General features: G+C 41.1%; 1 protein-coding gene across 1 annotated transcript in view; it reads left to right on the top strand.

Annotated features, from left to right (window-relative positions):
* Positions 1 to 459: 459 nt before the first annotated feature.
* Positions 460 to 19,327, top strand: part of itgb5 (integrin, beta 5) — a 48,881-nt gene continuing 30,013 nt past the window's right edge. Inside the window, exons 1-10 of the mRNA XM_063496795.1 lie at positions 460 to 1,068; positions 1,795 to 1,880; positions 2,052 to 2,259; positions 2,378 to 2,627; positions 3,292 to 3,460; positions 5,650 to 5,811; positions 6,735 to 6,830; positions 6,942 to 7,031; positions 10,561 to 10,695; positions 18,339 to 18,513. Coding sequence (XP_063352865.1) covers positions 990 to 1,068; positions 1,795 to 1,880; positions 2,052 to 2,259; positions 2,378 to 2,627; positions 3,292 to 3,460; positions 5,650 to 5,811; positions 6,735 to 6,830; positions 6,942 to 7,031; positions 10,561 to 10,695; positions 18,339 to 18,513 — 1,450 coding nt within the window. The 5' untranslated portion in view covers positions 460 to 989. The remainder of the gene's footprint in view (positions 1,069 to 1,794; positions 1,881 to 2,051; positions 2,260 to 2,377; positions 2,628 to 3,291; positions 3,461 to 5,649; positions 5,812 to 6,734; positions 6,831 to 6,941; positions 7,032 to 10,560; positions 10,696 to 18,338; positions 18,514 to 19,327) is intronic.

The raw sequence follows: 19,327 nt of genomic DNA, 5'->3' as shown, positions 1-19,327 counted from the left end.
CTAATTCCGCCGGGGAGACCTACCTTGGCACTTGTGTAGGTGAAGCCTAAGGAAAGACATGCTTCACCATATTTTCTAGTATTTGGCTTGGAAGGAAGTTCGTTTGGAAACATATTTGACGATGCTTTATCTTCTGCTTTGCGTTTGTGTGGGAGCACCGTCAAAGACCTGTCCTTTATGGTAGCAGTGCACGCGTTTTGTTTGTTTGTTTGTTTTTAATTCATACCCCCCCCCCACCCCCCAAATTGCTCTGCGCCCCCCAAGGGGGCGCGCCCCACACTTTGGGAACCTCTGGTATAACAGAAGCGGATTATGACAAGAGCCGTGTTTTCTTGTCGATGCCTCCCATCTGGGGCTTTCTGTGCATTCACCGCTAGATGTCCCCAAGTGGTCGACATAACGTGGTGCCGACAACTCCAAAAGGCAGTGAACGGGTTAAAGCAATCCCTGGCAGGGAGTGGGCGGAGATTCCAGCTGGAAGCAAACCGAGAAAGCAACGCTCAAATCTGGAAAGGAAAATCACAGTTGAGCGCAGTTTTTGTTCATCTAATTTGGGACGGGATCTTTTCCTCTTTTAGCGATCTTTGGGTGGATTTGAAACGAGAGGTGCTATGAAGTCCACGCAGAAGTGTGAGAGCAGTTGTCAGCTGAGGGTAGAGTAGACGTGGAAGGCTGCAGAGGCGTCAGACACCGAAGCCGGAGTTAAGAGAGCAGATCAACAGGACGGTGCAGAGCGCTGACTCTCACACTTGAAGACAATGGAACTGCTGTCCCTCACCTCACACGGATCATTCACTGTGATGAGCCCCAAACCCGCGTGTCTGTGGATGTGAAATGGTCTAAACACGCCACACTGTTTTGATTTGCACGGATCAGCTGGACTTATTCTGGTGAGCGCGCTGATGGGAGAGTAACACGGTGCCATCGGTTCCTGAAGAGATACGAAACCGGTGTTTCCCGAAGCCTTTAAAAACACCCACAGGGACACCATGTGGATCCTCGGGACGTGGATGTGGCAGGCGGCTCTGTGCTGCGTGCTTCTGCAAACAGTGCTGCCCAGTGCTAGAGGTAGGACGCAGGACTGTCTTCTTCTTAACACAAATCACTGCCTGTTTTTGCAGCGGCCGTTGGGTTGTATTTGGATCACACACGCGGAGCTGGAGCTCCTCGAAAAAACACTGCAAAGCCTCTGACAGTGATAAACGAAAGGACTACATGGCCTAGGATAGATAAGGATTATTTTTAACTGTGAATCATGCAAAGCTACTGTGGAAATAAAATTGGAGCAAGATAAGATTTTTTGTTATTTATTCCCCATTCAGTGCCAAGGAAATCAACCTTATGTCACGCTTACCTTTGAATGGCCACACAGTCAGTCAGACAAATGTTTGAAACTATTGATAAATTTCATTAAGAGCTCACCAAGGCCATGATCACTCCAGCTGATGTTCAGCTGCTAAATCAGAGCCTCCATGATTTCATATGAACAAGCAGCATGTTAAGAATATTGGCTGAGATTTTCATATCAGGTTGGGTTTTTTTTTACATCCCCAAAAATCAATGTTTGCATCAGCCTCCAAATTCTGTACTCAGAGTTATTCTAATAAATATGGAAAAGATGGAAATGAGCATCACAGGTCCTGTTTAAGCTTTGACCAAATATGGGCTGCATTATTATTAATTTTTTTAACCCTTAGGGTCTGTTTCCTTGGTCATTAATTTGAAATAGAAGTGCAACCGTGATAGGGATGAAAGTAGAAATCTAGCCTCTGCTCTGTTCCCGTCCCCCCTCAGGTCTCAACATGTGCATGAGTGGCAGTGCTACTTCCTGTGAAGAATGCCTCTTGATTCACCCCAGTTGCGCCTGGTGCGCACAAGAGGTATGGCTTAGTTGATCGATTATTTTCATCATGTACATTTACTTGTACAGGTCCAGTGAAGTGTGGGATGCATTCAGCACTTTTCACTTTTTTTTTTTTTTTTTTTTTTTGGACCTTTTGGAAGCAGTATGAGTAATCAGGAATCTGAGATTTGTTGCTTTCTATATGCAGGATTTTGGAAGGGGGCGCAGTCTGACATCACGGTGTGACTTTAGTCAAAACCTGTTGAAGAGAGGCTGTGACGAACACTTCATTGAATACCCAACCAGCAGCATCAACGTCCTGCAGAACATATCCCTAAGTTCAAAAGGGTCTGGGTCGACCCAGTATGATGTGGTCCAGATTATGCCGCAGAAGATCTCTCTCAGCCTGCGACCCGGTAAGAATCATAAACATTTCATATTTAGGATACGGGGTAACCTTGGAACATTAAAAAAAAAAAAGTAATAAAAGCATCTCTTATAAATAATGCAAAGCTCACTGATTTGTTCATGCAGGAGACCAGACGTGGTTCAGCCTGCAGGTGCGGCAGGTGGAGGACTACCCGGTGGATCTCTACTACCTGATGGACCTCTCTCTTTCAATGAAAGATGATCTGGACACCATTCGCAACCTGGGCACTAAGCTAGCCCATGAGATGGGCAAGCTCACCAGCAATTTCAGGCTAGGCTTCGGCTCATTTGTGGACAAAAACATGTCCCCGTTCTCCTACATGGCACCAAAGTACCAGGAGAACCCATGCAATGGGTAGGTGGTGGCAAAAGGAATCGAGCTCAATAGCTGTAGGTGAAAGAGATTTACTCTGTGGCCACACTCTGTTTTTGCACCTTTCTGAATCGTGTACTCTGCATCTGTGAGAATGAGAGTTTTTTTTTTCTTAATATTTAGAAGGCAGAGTGAATAATGTAGTTCTTAAAAATGGCCCTAGTACTCCCACGGTCCCCTGGGGCTGGTGATGCAGGCAAACTGAAAGGGAGCAGAAGTGAAAGAGTAGAGAAAGCTGTGGCACACGATGTTTGCCCTGGAGGTGCGGCTAACTCTGTGCGCATCACTTCCCATTTAGGTTATGGCCTGGGCTGTGTGTGTGTACCATGTTTAGATATTTTTGTGAGTGTGTGTGTTTGTGCATCAGTCACAAACAGTAATGCACTTTAGGGAAAAACTAAAGCGATTCCTGCTAAAAGATCTCCCTTCTTTCATAGCTATCCCATTCACTACATTAGAAAGAGTCTACAAGTACTGTATATGAAGTGAATCATAAGATACACCATATTTAACATTTAAGCTTCTTTTCAACACAAACGAACCGTCAGAGCCAGGATTTATGCCTTTAAAGACACTTATTGTGTTTTTTAATTTCCAAAAATGTAAATAAAATCTTAACATGCAGTGTGTCTGTCACCCTGCACAGGTACAAGCTGTTTCCCAACTGTGTCCCCAGCTTCGGTTTCCGCCACATCCTCTCGCTGACTGACAAAGTGGACCGTTTTAACGAGGAGGTGCAGAAGCAGATGGTATCTCGCAATAGAGACGCACCGGAGGGCGGCTTTGACGCCATCCTTCAGGCTGCTGTTTGTAAGGTGATGATCTTTTTTCTAGTAGATGTTTCCATTCGCCCACCCCTTCTGTTCATTTACAACTTCATACTTTTATTATTGGACTAGCTTACACGTAAGCTTTCCTTTACATGCAGTTAAATGTTTTGCTTGTATTCATTTGGCTTATGGTGTAAACTGTATGCAATAACCTGAAGGAAGAGAGGATTATTATTATTATTATTATTATTAAGCAGTATTAGGAGATTTATCCAGGACTTCATAATTTCTTTTGTACATGTGCTCAGAGGCTGTTCTGTGTTTGTAGAATATGAAATAATTGATGAACCCCACATTTGTGTGAACTGTTTACGCTAAGATTGCATGTGTACTGTTTGTGAATGAGGCCCTTTCTTAGTAGCAAAATCCAACCATGTCTTTGTTCTGTGTGAAGCTGATGTACCTGGAGAGAGCCCACACAGGCATGGGGAGAACATGTTGCCTCCGCACAGAGAAGTCTCTGAGCTTGGCCGGGAGTCGGTCCTGAAGTTAGTGATATTAGTGATTAGTGAACTCAGTTTCTGTTTTACTGTAGCTAGTCTTGCAATTGTTGACTTTGGCAGTGAAAGAAACACATGTAGGCTATGCACTTGTGAGTTAGCATAAACATCACATTGTTTGTATTCTGAGGGGAAGAAAAAGTTGTCCTTCACATATTAGTCCACAGGCGTTTAGATGCTTCTGAGAGTCAGGGAGGTCAAATGTTGCAGAGTTGCACTACAACCAGCTCAGTGTTCAATACATAGAAAAAAGTTTCATAAAGTATGTTTGAGTAGTTTTCTATTGCACCCTTTGAAGATTTATTTGTTCACAGTTGGTAACAGGTCAGAGGGACAGCTCCTGTGAGAGCAGCCCCTGTGACAGGCATCCTGCCTATTTGCTTGTTAATTAAAAACATCGGGGGGTGGAGATGTCTGGTGCAGCTGGTTAAACATGAGGACGAGTACCTTGCGGGCCCAGTCATATCCCCGTGTTCCTCTTCCAGTTTAATTACTTCTAAAGGAGGACCATGACTCCTTCCAGTTGGCTCCTGTGTTGTAATTTACTTAATTTGCACCGTTTTAGGCCACCAGTGGTCATTTATCAGTCTCACTCACTGAGGCAGTTTTTTATTTAGGTTTTTATTTACAAGCAGCATAAATGCTTCCTCTTCTACAGTACATCCACAATAACAGGAAAAGCCACCCATCACACACCTAGATGTAGATATCAGTCTTATGACACAGCTGTGGTTCATCTTCAGAGAGGCCTCTGATAGGTGCATCCACGGTTCTATTGTGCACTGCACAGGGCAAAAAAATGCAGAGCCCTCTTTTCTCATTGGCTGAAAAGCTGTTTTCACGCATTAGTCAGCACTCTGTCAGCGTTCTCGGTGCCCCCGCCTGTTGTTTCCTGTTGATAAAAGCAGAGAAAAGTCTGGCTTGCTGTACAGTAGTGGACTTGGGAGCACATGAGCTGTGTATCATTGCTAAGCTTTACCAGTCTATCAAAGAGTCAGCATCATGTGATTCAGACGTGGGTCACTTGTTCTTCGTGACAATGGAATTGGAAGATGCGGAGAGAAAACTGACATCCAGCTCAAAACTCCTCTGACGTTTTTCTAATTTCTCTACACCAACACTTAAATAAGAATCACTGAAGCATAAAAAGGCATCTAACTCGAGGGATGTAGGCCCTTTTCAGCTGTAGCTCAGAGGCATAATGGGCATATTATGGCTGCAATTGGCAGCTTGGTATATCTCAGCATGTTTTGCAATGTGTCCTTTAAAAAAAAAAAAAAGAAGCAAAAGAAGCTGATTGAAGGTCAAAACAATCTAGAGCAAATGAGTACTATCTGAAAATCATGTCTTTAAGAAATAGGAAAAAACTGTCTGCTGAAGCCTCCTCGGGGCTGTATAGTCTCAAAAAGCAGTTATTATTAAGTAGGAAAATGGCCACAAAAGCTAAAACCATGTTGTACCTCTCTGTAAAGATGTACATTTTAACGTGGGGGTCTGTGGGGATCATTGGACTCAGTCCCATTAGAGGAACGGCACTTTTCAACATTTCTGGGTTGGTTTCGTTTTCAGCCTTGGAAGCTGCTGCTTGGTTCTAATGATGTTGGCAATTAGGATGCTGATATTTGTTTTTTGTAGCTAGAATTAGCTCCATGAACTTACTCCTCCCATTTACAGGAAAAAATAGGCTGGAGAAAAGAGGCCTATCACCTGCTGGTGTTCGCCACAGACGATGTACCTCACCTCGCTCTGGACGGCAGGCTCGGTGGTCTTGTCCATCCCCACGATGGACAGTGTCACCTCAATGACAACAACGAGTACAGCGCTTCCACAAAGATGGTAAGAAGACTGAAAATACAAAGTAGTATTCAGGGTTCAGGAATTTTCTGTATTGTGGTTCATATTGCTGGTGTTCAGTAAACGTCAGGTGCTTTTCACTGCAAAGCCCACCCGTGAACGGATGCTGGAATTTGCAGCATTTGGTCACTGAAAGGCAAAAAAAATATGACATGATGAACATCCTGCATACTTTCAAGGCTTTTAGGATAGTTTGCTTCCCTTTTCATGGCCTTCTGTCTCCACCCAGCTTTTAGCCACACTACATTACTAGATTTGAGTACTACTCTTTTTCTAACTAATTCAGTAAATCACTAAGTTCTCATGTAAGCAGGTAATCACAATGAAATGCTTATTAATGACAAGAGCCCGTGAATGGTCCAAATACACATTCACACCTGGAAGCTTCTACAGGAGCATGTAGAGATGTGTGGTGGTGTTGTTGTTGTTGTTGTTTGTTTGATTTTAAGCATCCTTGTTCAAATAACAGCTAATGAAGAGCAGTATTGGTATGAGGTGCATTATCCTTCTGACATCAGTGGATTTGTTTCTTATATTCGGTAAAACTGCACAAAGACAGGCTTTCAGACACAAGTTCATTAAGGATTTCTGTAGATGCCAGAAGACTAATTATGTGAACATGGATCAAAATCATGTGAAAGGCACTCGCTTCCATTTAAAGTGGAAATCATTTATTTGTAGCTCTGGTTTATTGACCCCTTAAGACTTTTTGATGCTGTTTCATGGTGAACTATACTCCGTACATATAGAGTTGCCTTGCACACTCCAAACTTTCAGACAAACACACAAGCTATAGTATGGAGTACAACAGTACTCCACAGTACAACAACTGTGATACTAGAATGTTAAGATATAGATGTGCTGTCCTTTCTGATGGGAAACCAAATCCTTCTCTCTTATTCCAGGACTATCCTTCTCTGGCTCTTCTCGGGGAGAAACTGGCAGAAAACAACATCTTCCTCATCTTTGCTGTGACAAAAAGGCTGTACGTGATCTACAAGGTACTCTGAATTTTTGTCTATACAAGCTAAAGATCACACATTCTAACAGTATTTAAAATCTTAAACCATCAATGGTGCCTCCTTTTGTTTTTTTTTCATGTTTTTCCAAAGAATTTTACTGCACTCATCCCAGGGACCACCGTAGAAATCCTTGATCAGGATTCCAAGAATGTCATCCAGCTGATTATCGCAGCCTACAACGTGAGTAATGCAAATCTGTGCAGCTGAGCATCTGCTTTCCCGCTGGTGGGAGTGAGAGAGTCAAATAATGACATAAAGGGTTTTGCTTTTGGTGGGGAGCAGTGATACATTCATGTCTTTAACAGCTGATTTTGACGCATGCATTTTCACAGGGATCCAAAATCTTATTAAAGGTAGAATGCATTACCTGACTGATTCCAGAAAAAAAATGTAAAAAATGATTATATTACATAAATCATGTAAGTTACAGTGTAAACCCTCAAAGGTCGACAGAACAGCAAAATAATAAAAGCATACCGTACTAAATTTACCAACTAGTTCAAACTGGTCAAAAATCATTAAGTAAGTAACTTAAAATGGGATAAAATGCCACAGAAGCTCCAAATATTTCAGTACGTACGGTTGAAGAAAACAACAATTTACCCTACTTTGTAAATTTAATTAATTTTACATTGGGGTTTACAGTGTACTTATGAAGCAGAAATGCCAAACACCCTCTTGACTCAGCTTCCTGAATGTGGAGGTTCAATAAAAGTTGAGTTTCAAACTGTTTGTCAGACAAAACAGACTCACTGAATCAGAGCAGACTCAAACTGAGAGGTCGGGACTAAACCCAGCTCTGCTACACAAGCTTATGAGCAGTGTTGGACAAGTTACCTGAAAAAAGTAATTACTTACTAATTACTGATTATTTCTCCCAAAAAGCAATCCTGTTACTTTACTGATTACTTACTAACAGTAACTAATTACTTTCAAAAGTAATTAGTCACTTTATTACTTAATTTTTAAAAACATGATACACAACCAGATTATGAAATAAAACAATAGACCTTTCAGTCTCTTTTTAAACATTGTTTTATGAGTTTTAATCTTTTAACTTTACGGACATTTTACAAGCAAGAATTAAATTATATGCAACAATCTCTGACTTGAAGAAATATGTTTAACATTTAAACCTATTTTCTGCAGATTCCAACTTATAAAATAAAATCAGGTTTTGTGTTTACACTCACTCTTTCAAATAAATTCAAGAAAAACACAACAAAAAATAAATAAAATCAAAGATTCAGCAGCGCTAAGTCCTGTGGCTCTTAAATCTATTTTCACCTGTTTAGCAGGAGTGGGGTGGGTGGAGGTTTGCCCGGTGCCTCAGCGGTCACGTCAGTGGGAGGATCCGGGGGTTTCTCTGTGAATGTCACATTCCCATGGCAGCGTGCTCGGTGCTCGCTCAGATTTGAAGTTTAATTTTTTGCTGTAGAAAGAAGTGTTCTCGCCACGAAGAGTGTACAGCGGACGCTAATGTTTTGTAGGGAATCAAACTCAAAGTAATGTAAGTACCGTAGTTTTCGGGTCATAAGCCGCTACTTTTTTCCCACACTGTGAACACTGCGGCTTATGCTGACGTGCGACTAATGCATATTTTTTTTCATGCGGCCAAAAACATTTTGCCTGGTAACAGTAGACCAATAAAATTGATAAGTAGTATATATACGGTATATATTTTTACTGGTTGTTAAGAGACGTTGTAATGTTGTTTGTGCACTGTTCCGTAAAAAGACCATAAGCAACATAATTTGTGTGTTACCGATACGTACGTATACTTAAAGGTAGCCGTGTTACAGGCGCTGTTCGAGGAAAAAAAGCATTTGCAGTATGTATTTTTGTATGTTACCATAATGTTTATGTTACCATGTTTATGTTACCTTACGGATTAAATTAAACGTTAAAAATCCTCACGTGTAATATTTCTGTGTAAATATCTCATATTACAAGTGAAACGCATACGGCTTAAAATCCGGTGCGGCCTGTACAAGTACAAAATTGATTTTCTTTCTAAAATTAGAGCATGCGGCTTTTAATCAGGTGCGCTCTGTAGTCCAGGATTTACGGTACATCCATGCTTTAAACGCTGCATGGTCGTACTCTCTCCCGCACTCCATGTTATCCATTGTTGATCTGCACACATCTGTTATCATGGACATCACACGCACTTGAGTCATTGTCATTAGACACTCTCACAAACAAAATCACAGTTTAGTAACGCAGTGTGTTTCGGAAAAGTAACAGTAATCCAATTACTTTTTTGCAATAGTAATCCCTTACTTTACTCGTTACTTGAAAAAAGTAATTGGATAATCCTTTACTGCCCATCTCTGCTTATATGTTTAATACTTTCCTCTAGTCTTTGAATTATTTTTTGTGAATTACGTGACAGTTCAGTCTCCCCTGTCCTCTAATGATAAAGTTAGTCAGCCTTAGATCTACATCAAGTGTCGAGTAAGCAGCGACCTCTGAGGCAGACGAGTGAAACCAACCTAAATTGCAGAAAGTTGTAGTTCCTTTAGCAGCCACTCGAGGCGGTCTCAAAAACCAAGACAGTTTCCATAGACTCCCATTTTAAATTGGCCCAGTTTACAACATTAAAAGCCATGCTAACAGTGTGGTACAAAAAATTATTTGTTCTCTTCAGTCGCAGGTAGAGTTATCTTAATGCAGGCTTCTCAGAATTGTTCTAATTCATGGGCCAAATTTGATCTGACCAGTAAAAAGAAAACCACACAAAAAACAAAAACAAGACACATATAACATCATTCTATTACTTAGTTTAAACTTAGTTTGGCTGACGTACGAATCTGGATAAAAACTGCTTTGTGGAGCTCTGATGGCAGCGAGGGCTACACTGATACAGAAATGCACATCGTGCTTCCTCCGTGGCCTTTTTATTTAAAGCCAACCATGTCTTAACTCCCTGTGCCTCGCTCCTAAACTGGAGCCACAGCCATCTGATTGCTTCTTATTAAACAAACAGCTTTCTGAAACCAGGAAACTGCACCTCATGCTGGGAAGCTTTCCCTAAATATTTTTATGTGTGGGGAAGACAGATTTTTCTTTTCTCTTGGTTGAAATGTCAAATGCACACTTGACATGCTCAGTGCGTAGAAGCAATGCTGAATGAAGCGCTTTTAACTTGGGGCCTGTTAACATTCCAGCTGCCACGTTATATCCACCTCTGAGGTTTGATCGATGGACGGGCTTTTCCAGGTCTGACTGAGGGACAAAGCTGCTTCATGCTGTGATTGTGTTAAGGGTGGTGAAAGTGCAAGTGTGCGAGAGAGAGAGAAAGCGAAGGATCGAATGAAGTCATGCTTATCCATGTGCACCAAGGAACTCTCCTGATTTGTTCCTGGCACTTTTGCATTGCAGCGCTGAATGAACAACTGCAAACTGAGCGTGCACATGTTCCGCAGAGCCAGCTGTGCAGCTGTGGTATTTCTTGTCCCCACACAAGCCACCTGCATCCACGCACAGCACTTGAGGTTGTGGTGAGATTGGCTATAAAACAGTGTCTAACCAGAGAAATGCTTTCCTCCTGTTTCACCCGGTTTTCCACTTAGATGCTCAACTATTGTTAAAAGTGCAAAAAGTCCTGCTGTTGATGGCTTATTTTACTTGACCTTAAAAGTTTCTGTTTTAAACCCTCCGTTTATTACCACATATGACTGAACTCTCCTGGCTGTGTTCTCCTTAGAACATCCGTTCTAAAGTGGAACTGTCAGTGTGGGACCACCCAGAGGACCTCAGCCTTTCCTTCACTGCCACCTGTCAGGATGGAAACCCACTGCCAGGCCTCAGGAAGTGTGCTGACCTGAAGATAGGAGACACTGTGAGTTCTTCTCCACGCTTACCTCATGTTATAAATGTTTCATGTGTCCTGCTGGCCCAGAAAACGTCTGAGTGCTCGCTCACACGCTTTTATTCTCTTAGATTATGAAATTCAATCTGTGGTTTTAAGAGTTTAAAGAGAGAAGCGATTGCTTTTTCTCCATTGGATGCCTGTTTTTGAAGATTTCCCAATGAGAAGATGTTACTTGTGCAGAGCTGCACAGTTACAACAATAACGCAAATCATTCAGACATTTCAAGTCTTTTTATTTTTTCCATCTATGGGAACCAAAAAAAACTGCAAAGCCCTTAGTCTTATTTTGAAGGTGAAGTTGCAGATAAGTGTTTCACCACTTGCTTGCTGTTGTGTCGGCCCTTCACAATTCAGCTGGGTCTTTAGATCAGTGTACATACTGAGTGGTGCTCTGAATATAGTGGATTGTCAAACACATGAAGGTTTTGATTTAGATCACTGAGCTGCTTTTGCTATATGTGAATTCGTTTTTGTTTTTTTGTTTTGTTTTTTTAAAGCATCTCTGCTGCTGTTGGGCGTAAACATCTAGAAGTCGCGGTCACATGATTGGGTGTACATATCATGGCACACCTAATCTACATCTTTCAGTCTAGGCACAGGCCCAAACTCACAACTCACTACATCCTGTTTTCATTTTCGTTTTATTCTGGAAGTTCAGTCGGGAAGTGCCGATTACTATCTCAGCTGGGAAAGTGATGTTTACAGCACCAAAATTACTTAAAAGCAAATAATAAAAGTAGGGAGGAGGAGAGTTTAAACAGCGATGTTATTGACATTGATTGTGCATATTATATGGCAAATGAACTTTAACCTCCTAGGCCCTGGCGTCCGCATATGTGGACATCACATTTTGGGTTGTCTAGACTACAATACAAAATTTTGCTCTACATGGCCTGATATCTCCTACGAGGACATTATACTGCCACTGTTCTATTGAAATTTTAAACAAATGTCCTCATATGTGGATATCAGGCCCTTGTAGAGCAAAATCAGGTAAAAAGATAATTCGTTTTTACATTCATCTGGTCCCAATCAGACCAGCAAAGAGAAATTAAAAATGCATGCCATGAAAGAGTTCGGGTCTTAGGTTAATATCGTCCACATGAAAAAACTGCAATATCCATGTTTGCACAAACGTGATCCCTAATCTGTGGAGCTTGTAGCAAAATGGAGGATAGATGGAAACAGTGTTTGAGAATGTAAGACATTGCACAAAAATTAATGATTTTCAAAGTATTTATTTAAAGTTGCTGGTGTTAGAGTATTATAGAGAGAGACACATCAGTCAGTCCTGAACTGAAATCAATGGGAGAATTCAGCAACGGCAAAGATGGAGGTTCAAGAGGGGAAAAAGCTTGCAAAACATATTTTAGGGTCAAAGTTACTAAACTTTATATTAATGATTTTTTTTTTTTTGTTCAGTTTTGACTGGTATTTATCTGCATGGAAGGGTATATGGTAAATGGACTGATTCTTATACAGCGCTTTTCTACTCTCCCGTACTCAAAGTGCTCTATACAACATGCCACATTCACACAAGCACTATCTTCTATGCTTTTCTTTTCTTTTTTTAAAGTGCTTTCTAACTAACCCATTCACACACTCTCATACTCCAATGGATGCAAGGATATTTGGCATGCAGACTAGGGGGAGCCAGGGATTGAACCACCAATCTTCCGATCAGTAGATGACCTGCTCTTGCTCCTGAGCTACAGCATGTAGTTAACTGTCCCGAGCCACTTAAAATGACTGAGTACTGTTATTTTTGTTGAAAGTAGGTCATAGCCCAACTTAAGATTTTCCAAAATAAAATCGACAAACTGCAAACAACTACATAAAAATGCCATCTACGAAAGTATACTTCTTTTCAGCACACTTCAGCTTAATGTGACACAGTTCACGAAGTTAAACACAACCTAAAAAAGTCCCTGACTGCTTCTGCCAGGGATCGAATTATGTGCAGCAACATGCAGCTCCGATGCAATGGAAAACATTCATTTTGGTTCATGTATTGGAAAAGGTCACTGCTGGCAAATTTGTTTTTGTTTTGTTTTTTTTAAATAAATGAGTTCTTTGAGGTTGGCACCGTCATTGCATACGTTTATAGACTCATTTTTCCACATGTCAGGAGGAGCAGAATTAAACACATTTTGTGTTGAAGTATATCATTTCCAGTGTGTGGTATAGTATCTAGGAGGCTGTCGAGGATCGTGTGCATGTTTTGGTTCTTAATGGTTTTTGGTACTCAGCCTGAAACAAAATAGTGGATGTTATGTTAAGGTTTCAAGTGCCAGTATTGTATTTTTGTTTTTTGTCAATTAAAAAATCCTTTTCAAAATAGAGGACCCAGTCACCCTAAAATCATCATATTTAATACTTGATGGGTCATACTTGCACTGAGTTCCTGCCTGAATGCATTCAGCCAGAGGCAGCATCAGCACACTCTTTGCGTCCTACCTGGTAGTTCCTTCTCAGGTTCCACTGCAGACGTCTTAACACCTACGGCCTCTGCCTTTAGTTTAAACTTCAGCAGGTGCACTGCAGTTCAGTTAGTGAGATCAGGTGATTGTTGAAGGTTACTTGCTGAAATAATAATAAATCTGAGTACACAGCAATGCCAAGTTGTGCAAACATATTCTATTCTGGCCAAAGTGATATTAATAATTCCTGTCAACACCTAAGCAAACAAGAAAACGCACAGTGGGACCCTCTTGGGGTGACTTCCTGTGAGCTGGAATTGAGACTGGATTCAGTTCACAGTGGATATAGCTGTGGGAAACACATTATGGTTCATCCCCGTCTCTATCCTGTGTTCAGACCAACAGTAGTACTGCAACAAAAACCCAGCTCATCAGTCTCTTACTCAAACTGGACTTTCTGGGTTTTCTTCTAGTACCTGCTGCAGCATGCCCTGTAGCAGGTACTAGACTGAAAAGTTTGTTAAGATTGAGAAGTTTTATTTTCAGTCTTAACTCATCTTAAAGGTGCAATCAGCAATTTTAAGATTATTTAATATAAAAAGAAGATATTATATTGATAAATATACAAAGAATAGAGTGTAATTAAATCTTCCAACAAACTCATGCATACTCATAAATCAATACCTTTGAGCACTGGTTTGTGGAAACTGCAAACAGTTTCCCTATATATTTATATTATTATATATATTTAAATGCAGTGGCGGGGAAGGTTTTTATATAGAGCTTTTATACTCGAGTGCTCAGTGCCCTCAAACATGCTCTTATATTCCCAACAATGTCATGATTACCTGCAGATTAAACATGCAACTGTTGGTTTCTGGACAGCTGACAAGAACCAGCTAAACAACAATAACAGTTGATTATAAGTTAACATTAAGCTCTCTAATGTTAGGCTCAAGGGTCCTAAAAATCATACTTTCCCTCAGTTAAACAGTTTGATTACGTTCTCACGTCGCACAGGAGTTTATTCACCAAGTATCAGAGTCCAGTGTTAGATCCACTTCAAAGCTGCTACTTCATCTCCTTTCACTGCAAAGGACAAAAGACATGAGCAGGCCCGGCTTGAAATTCGAGTAATTTATTGCTATATTTTTTGCATTTTTTAGCTGGTGTATGTTTAACCCTTATAGTCTATGAGAGGTTGTTGAGCAGTCCTACTGGGTTAGCTGAAACCTAGCTATCTGGTTATGCCAAACTCAATACTTCATTGTGTTAGTCCACGAACCAGTTTGTGACATTATAGTATTTACATCCATCTTTTATTCTGAGTTAACCAAGGTGGGGGTTTTTTGTATGTTTGGTGACAACATACAGAGTAATTTTGTGTGTGAATGGGTGGATGACTGGTTGTGTAAAGCGCTTTGGGGTCCTTAGGGACTAGTAAAGCGCTATACAAATACAGGCCATTTACCATTTTACCATTTAATTTTAATGCACTTACACTTTAACATTTGGTGTTACTTATGTGTTTTTCACAGCCTTGCCTTTAGCAGTTGGGGGTCTTTTCAGGTGACAGGTGGTTACAGTACATCTTAATTGCTCTGAGTTTTGCACTGGGGTCTTCGTGGCAGTCACTTTGTATTCTGTACAGGCCTCAATTGAGATCTGAATCTTTTGAAAATGTTAGCGAGGGGTAGTTTGATACATGCGTCACACAGCGAGACTTCAGTAGGGTAGAATGCTTCCTGAAAACCCCCTGTGCTCTTCTCTTGGCCACTTTATTTTCCTGGGAAGGTTTTGGGATGGGAATGAGCAGAGGAGGAGTTTAGGGTCATTGTGTCAGGGGAAAAAAAAAACTCAAAACAGTGAATGAAGGGAGCTCTTGGGTGATGGGGCTTGCTCATGTCTTTTGTCATTTGCAGTGAAAGGAGATGAAGGGTAGCAGCTTATTCTGCTTGGGGCTATGTTTCCCAGTCTTTACTGAGGGAATGGGCCATTCCAGTGCCCAGGTGTCAGTCACTGGGACTGTGTGAGTCTGTGACGGAGCTTGTCGTCGCATCTCAATGACTTTGCACAAAAGTAGGCATGAGGAGGCCTGTGAAACTGCACAGCATGAAAGAGCGAAGCTGGCAGCAGGAGAAATGCTAGCTGGACTATAGTTAAAGGAGCATGGTTTTCACTGTTTCATTCACACAACTGCAGGACTGAAAGGGCTCATGCATATGAATGAAAGTCTGTGCTAACATACCACGGGTTCTTTAAAGATTTATTTCCAAATGAGGCAGAAGCATTTGAACCTGGTTATGTGTGGTTTTGTTTGACCATAACCACTGTTTTTATCTTACTTAACTGAATTCAGGCAGTCATAAGAATTCCATCATCAAAACAGAGCTATCCACAGCAACGCTGCTGTGTTTTTCTGCCAGGAAGAAATTCTTTGTGAAACTGTTGGATATAATTTTGTCACTTCCCCATTCTGACTCCCTGCATCTCTCCTTGAATTAGATTAAACGATCAACTACATAGTTTTCTCAGTGAGCTCGGTCTTTCTGCACCCATCTCTCCTAAAGTGCCCTACTACGACTTCCTCTCACATTTTTGTCCATTTCCATTTCAGCTTCATAGTTCTCCTAACAAGTCACATGACTGGGTGAACTGGCCTCCTCGCGACTCACATTTACAGTAAATTTAATTGTGTTCCTCATTAACTTGTTAATGTTAGAGTAGAGGGGCTTTTTGGGCAACATGTGATGTATTCTCTTCCTGTATGCTGGACTAATGTGACAAGCGTTCCTCTGGTGCCATTCCCCAATGGTACTGCGTCATATCGTCTTTTTTATCAAGCATCATAAACAAGTGAAGGAACACACAGAACTGGCTATGTAGCTATCTGTAGCAGATGTCACTAATGTCATCCTCTTTCGTTCAACATCATGATACTACCAAAACTAACGTTTGCCAACTCTGGACAGAATCTAGTTTGCTGCCTCTAATATGAAGAGCTGTTTTCACTTGTTTCTTTCTACACTAATTATTTGCTCGCTAAAACGCAACATAATAATCATTACATAGATTATTCCATTAAACACACGCATATGAATGTGTGTTTTGTCAAGAAGTGTACATTTAAAAAAATAAATAACCAAAACTGTATGGATATCACATACTGGATTATGGCTGCTAATGCAAGCAGAAACCTTCCGGGTTATAAATTAAGCCAAACTGGAAATGCTATAAATTGTAGTTGAACTGATGGCCACTTTGAGGCTGCCTCTTAAAGCGAGTAAATTTCTACTTTCTCCCCCCAAAACATTGGTGGCCTCTGTAAATGGTTTATGCCTTCATAACAACTCTACAATGTTTTGTTTTGTTTTTTCATCACATCCATTTGGAATTTGTTGATGTTTTAGGCCACTTTTTAGGCCACTTTGATTGACAGGTGTTTTGTTAATCAAGTTAGCTCCCACCTTTTCACCTGGAGTCACTGAACTTGACCTCTTTATTGTGTTTGTGGTGTTGGAACTTCTGGAGTTACATGAGGTGGGTGTAGCTCAGGTGGTAGAACTCACTAGTCAGAAGGTTGGTGGCTCAATCCTCGTCTGCTCCAGGCTGCATGCCAAATGTCCTTGGGCAAGATGCTAACCCAAAGATTAGCTTGTAGCAGATTATACAGACGAGATGGGATACTTTACATTGATTGCAAGTTTACATAGCCCGGGACTGCTTGATTTGTGGTTGCTAAAGATGGTTGTACCCCCCCAAGCCTCATCCCTTCACACCAAAACAACACTAACCACCACCACCATGTCTCAGTTTCTCTAGCACATATGCAACAGGATAGGTCTGGATCAGGTTGTGACTATGCTGAAACTGCAGCAGACTGAAGGCTAGGCATATATTTAAAAAAAAAAAAAAAAAAAAAAAAAAAAAAGGCAGATCAAATCAAAAATCAAACTTGTTCTTATAGAAGCTTATAGAGAGGTGGAATTTCCTCATCCTGAGGAAAAAAAATTTTTTTTTTCCTCAGGATGAGATGATCCAACTTATTGAGTCATGATACTAATATCTTGGCTTTGGCTGTAGACTGATACAGATTTGTCCCTTTGAGGAAGAGGAATCATTCTTTCGAGGCAACATCAAGCTTGACATCATCTCACTTGGCCACAGTTTGCTCAAAGCTGCTGCAAGCAAACAGCACTTCCTGGTGTAGCACGCGTTGAATGCCTCCAGTCTCCCAACCGCCTTGCTCCCCCCCATGCCTGACAGAGCAATGGATTGGTGCATTTCTCTTTGTGCGAGACATTAATTTTTCAGGTGCTTCTAGTTAGAGCTTTGAAGCAGAAAATGTTGCATCCCCTCTGGTCAGTTTTCATCTTAAAAGCAAAATAGTTAAGAATTTCCAACCCCCTTCTCTCTTTGGCAGCTGCGTGCACTTCAGACTCGCTAATCTCTTAGCCTATCAGTGTAAAAGTCAGCAGGGTGTGTTTATCTGATATGGATGTGAACACCTGCCAGTTACTGTTGAACTCTGGCTGTTTAACCTCATAACTTTGTTTTTATTTCTGCTCCACAGAACTCAAGGACAGAGCCAAACCACTGGAACACGTATCACTGTCCATTCTGTGCTTCTCTTTATGAGACTCTGTCGTACACTTGTACAGTCTCTGGATCATTTAAGTCCAAAACAAACTCTTGTCAACAGCACAATTTTAATCGCAGAGAAATTGAACTTTACACTGAGCAGCCTGTCAGGAGAGTGCCAGAAAAACAGACTTATGTTTGATGATAAAGGCATGCCTGGGGTTTGGTTTCTCTTGTCAAGACTTCCTTCCTCAGAGCAATCAAATGGGTGTAGATCTCCTGTCCCAGTTTCTGTGCAACTCAGCTATGTAAATTCGTCTCTGGAGTGAAACAAGCCCACTGATGTAAATGTGACACCACGGGCTCATGTGCTGGCTGGCTGGCAACTGACTGTGTTTGATGCAGGGTGGGTTCAGGTCATCTGGGAATAAGGAAACAAAAGCTGAGCAGATATATCAGAGATAAATAAAGCCTCATGAGGCTGCTACTGTTTAAAAAAGCACATTTGAACATTTGAACCTGACATGAACTTCCAGCGAGTAAACAGGAGGTCAGTTTGTCAGTATTGGTATCATCTTTCCTGTCTGAGAACATCACTCTGTTTTTTAAGGTCTCGTTCAACGTCAGTGTGGAGGCGAGGAGCTGTCCTCCCCGTGGGACTGACCACAGATTCACAATCAAGCCGGTGGGCTTTAAAGACCGCCTGGAAGTGGCCGTGGATTACGAGTGTGACTGCGGCTGCAGCCGGAATGCACAAAACAATAGCATCATCTGCAGCTCCATAGGTATAACTTTAACAATTCATATTTATTTTCTATTTTTAAATCTTCACTTATAAACCCAAACAGCTGGTCATGTAAGAATTTTCATGCATTTTTTCCAAACTTCCAAGAAGGATAACTGCTCATCTTTTCTTCCCCTTCCTCCACTTGGAAATTTGACTGATAGTGTTGTTTACTGTAAACTAAAGTGTACAGGCCAACATATTCGCGCTGCAGGAAACCAAAGCTTGAAGGAACATGTGGGAATCAGTCCAAAATGACTTGACCCCTTTTTGCATTCAGTCCTGCATTTTCTTTAATTAGATTTAAAAAAACAAACAAAAACAAAAAAAAAAACCAAATGCAGAGAAACCACTGCTGGGCTGCTTTCTGAAGCACTAATAGGAAGTTAAGGCCATTCATCCAAATGGCTCTCAAACTTTATCTGGCATACATCTTACAGAACTGCCTGCTCCAACCCATATAATCTACAGAACAACACAAAAAATAGGTGAGAAGGTAAGAAATATTCAACATTTCAAGCACAGTCATGTTTATTTGAATGTGCTAACTTCTGTCATTAGCCAATCAAACTGCTATGAAAATCCAGAGAAATGAACCAGTTTTTTGAAGAGCTTGTTATTCATTTTAGAAACAATTATTAAGGTCCTCATTAGATGCAGCTGTTCTTCCTGAAGTCACAAATCTTTACAACTGAAGGCGAGTCGATGATTTTGGAGAACACAGTTACAGTGGCTAGCTTGGCCAAACCAGATTTGGCTAGCCACATTGGCTAGCTTGGTTTATGCACATCATGAGTTGTCATTAGCATGTTTGG

This window comes from Pelmatolapia mariae, linkage group LG16_19 (assembly GCF_036321145.2).
Source record: "Pelmatolapia mariae isolate MD_Pm_ZW linkage group LG16_19, Pm_UMD_F_2, whole genome shotgun sequence".
Taxonomy (NCBI): Eukaryota; Metazoa; Chordata; class Actinopteri; order Cichliformes; family Cichlidae; genus Pelmatolapia; species Pelmatolapia mariae.
Note: the sequence above shows the minus strand (reverse complement) of the source record. Positions and strands in the feature narration are given on the sequence as shown.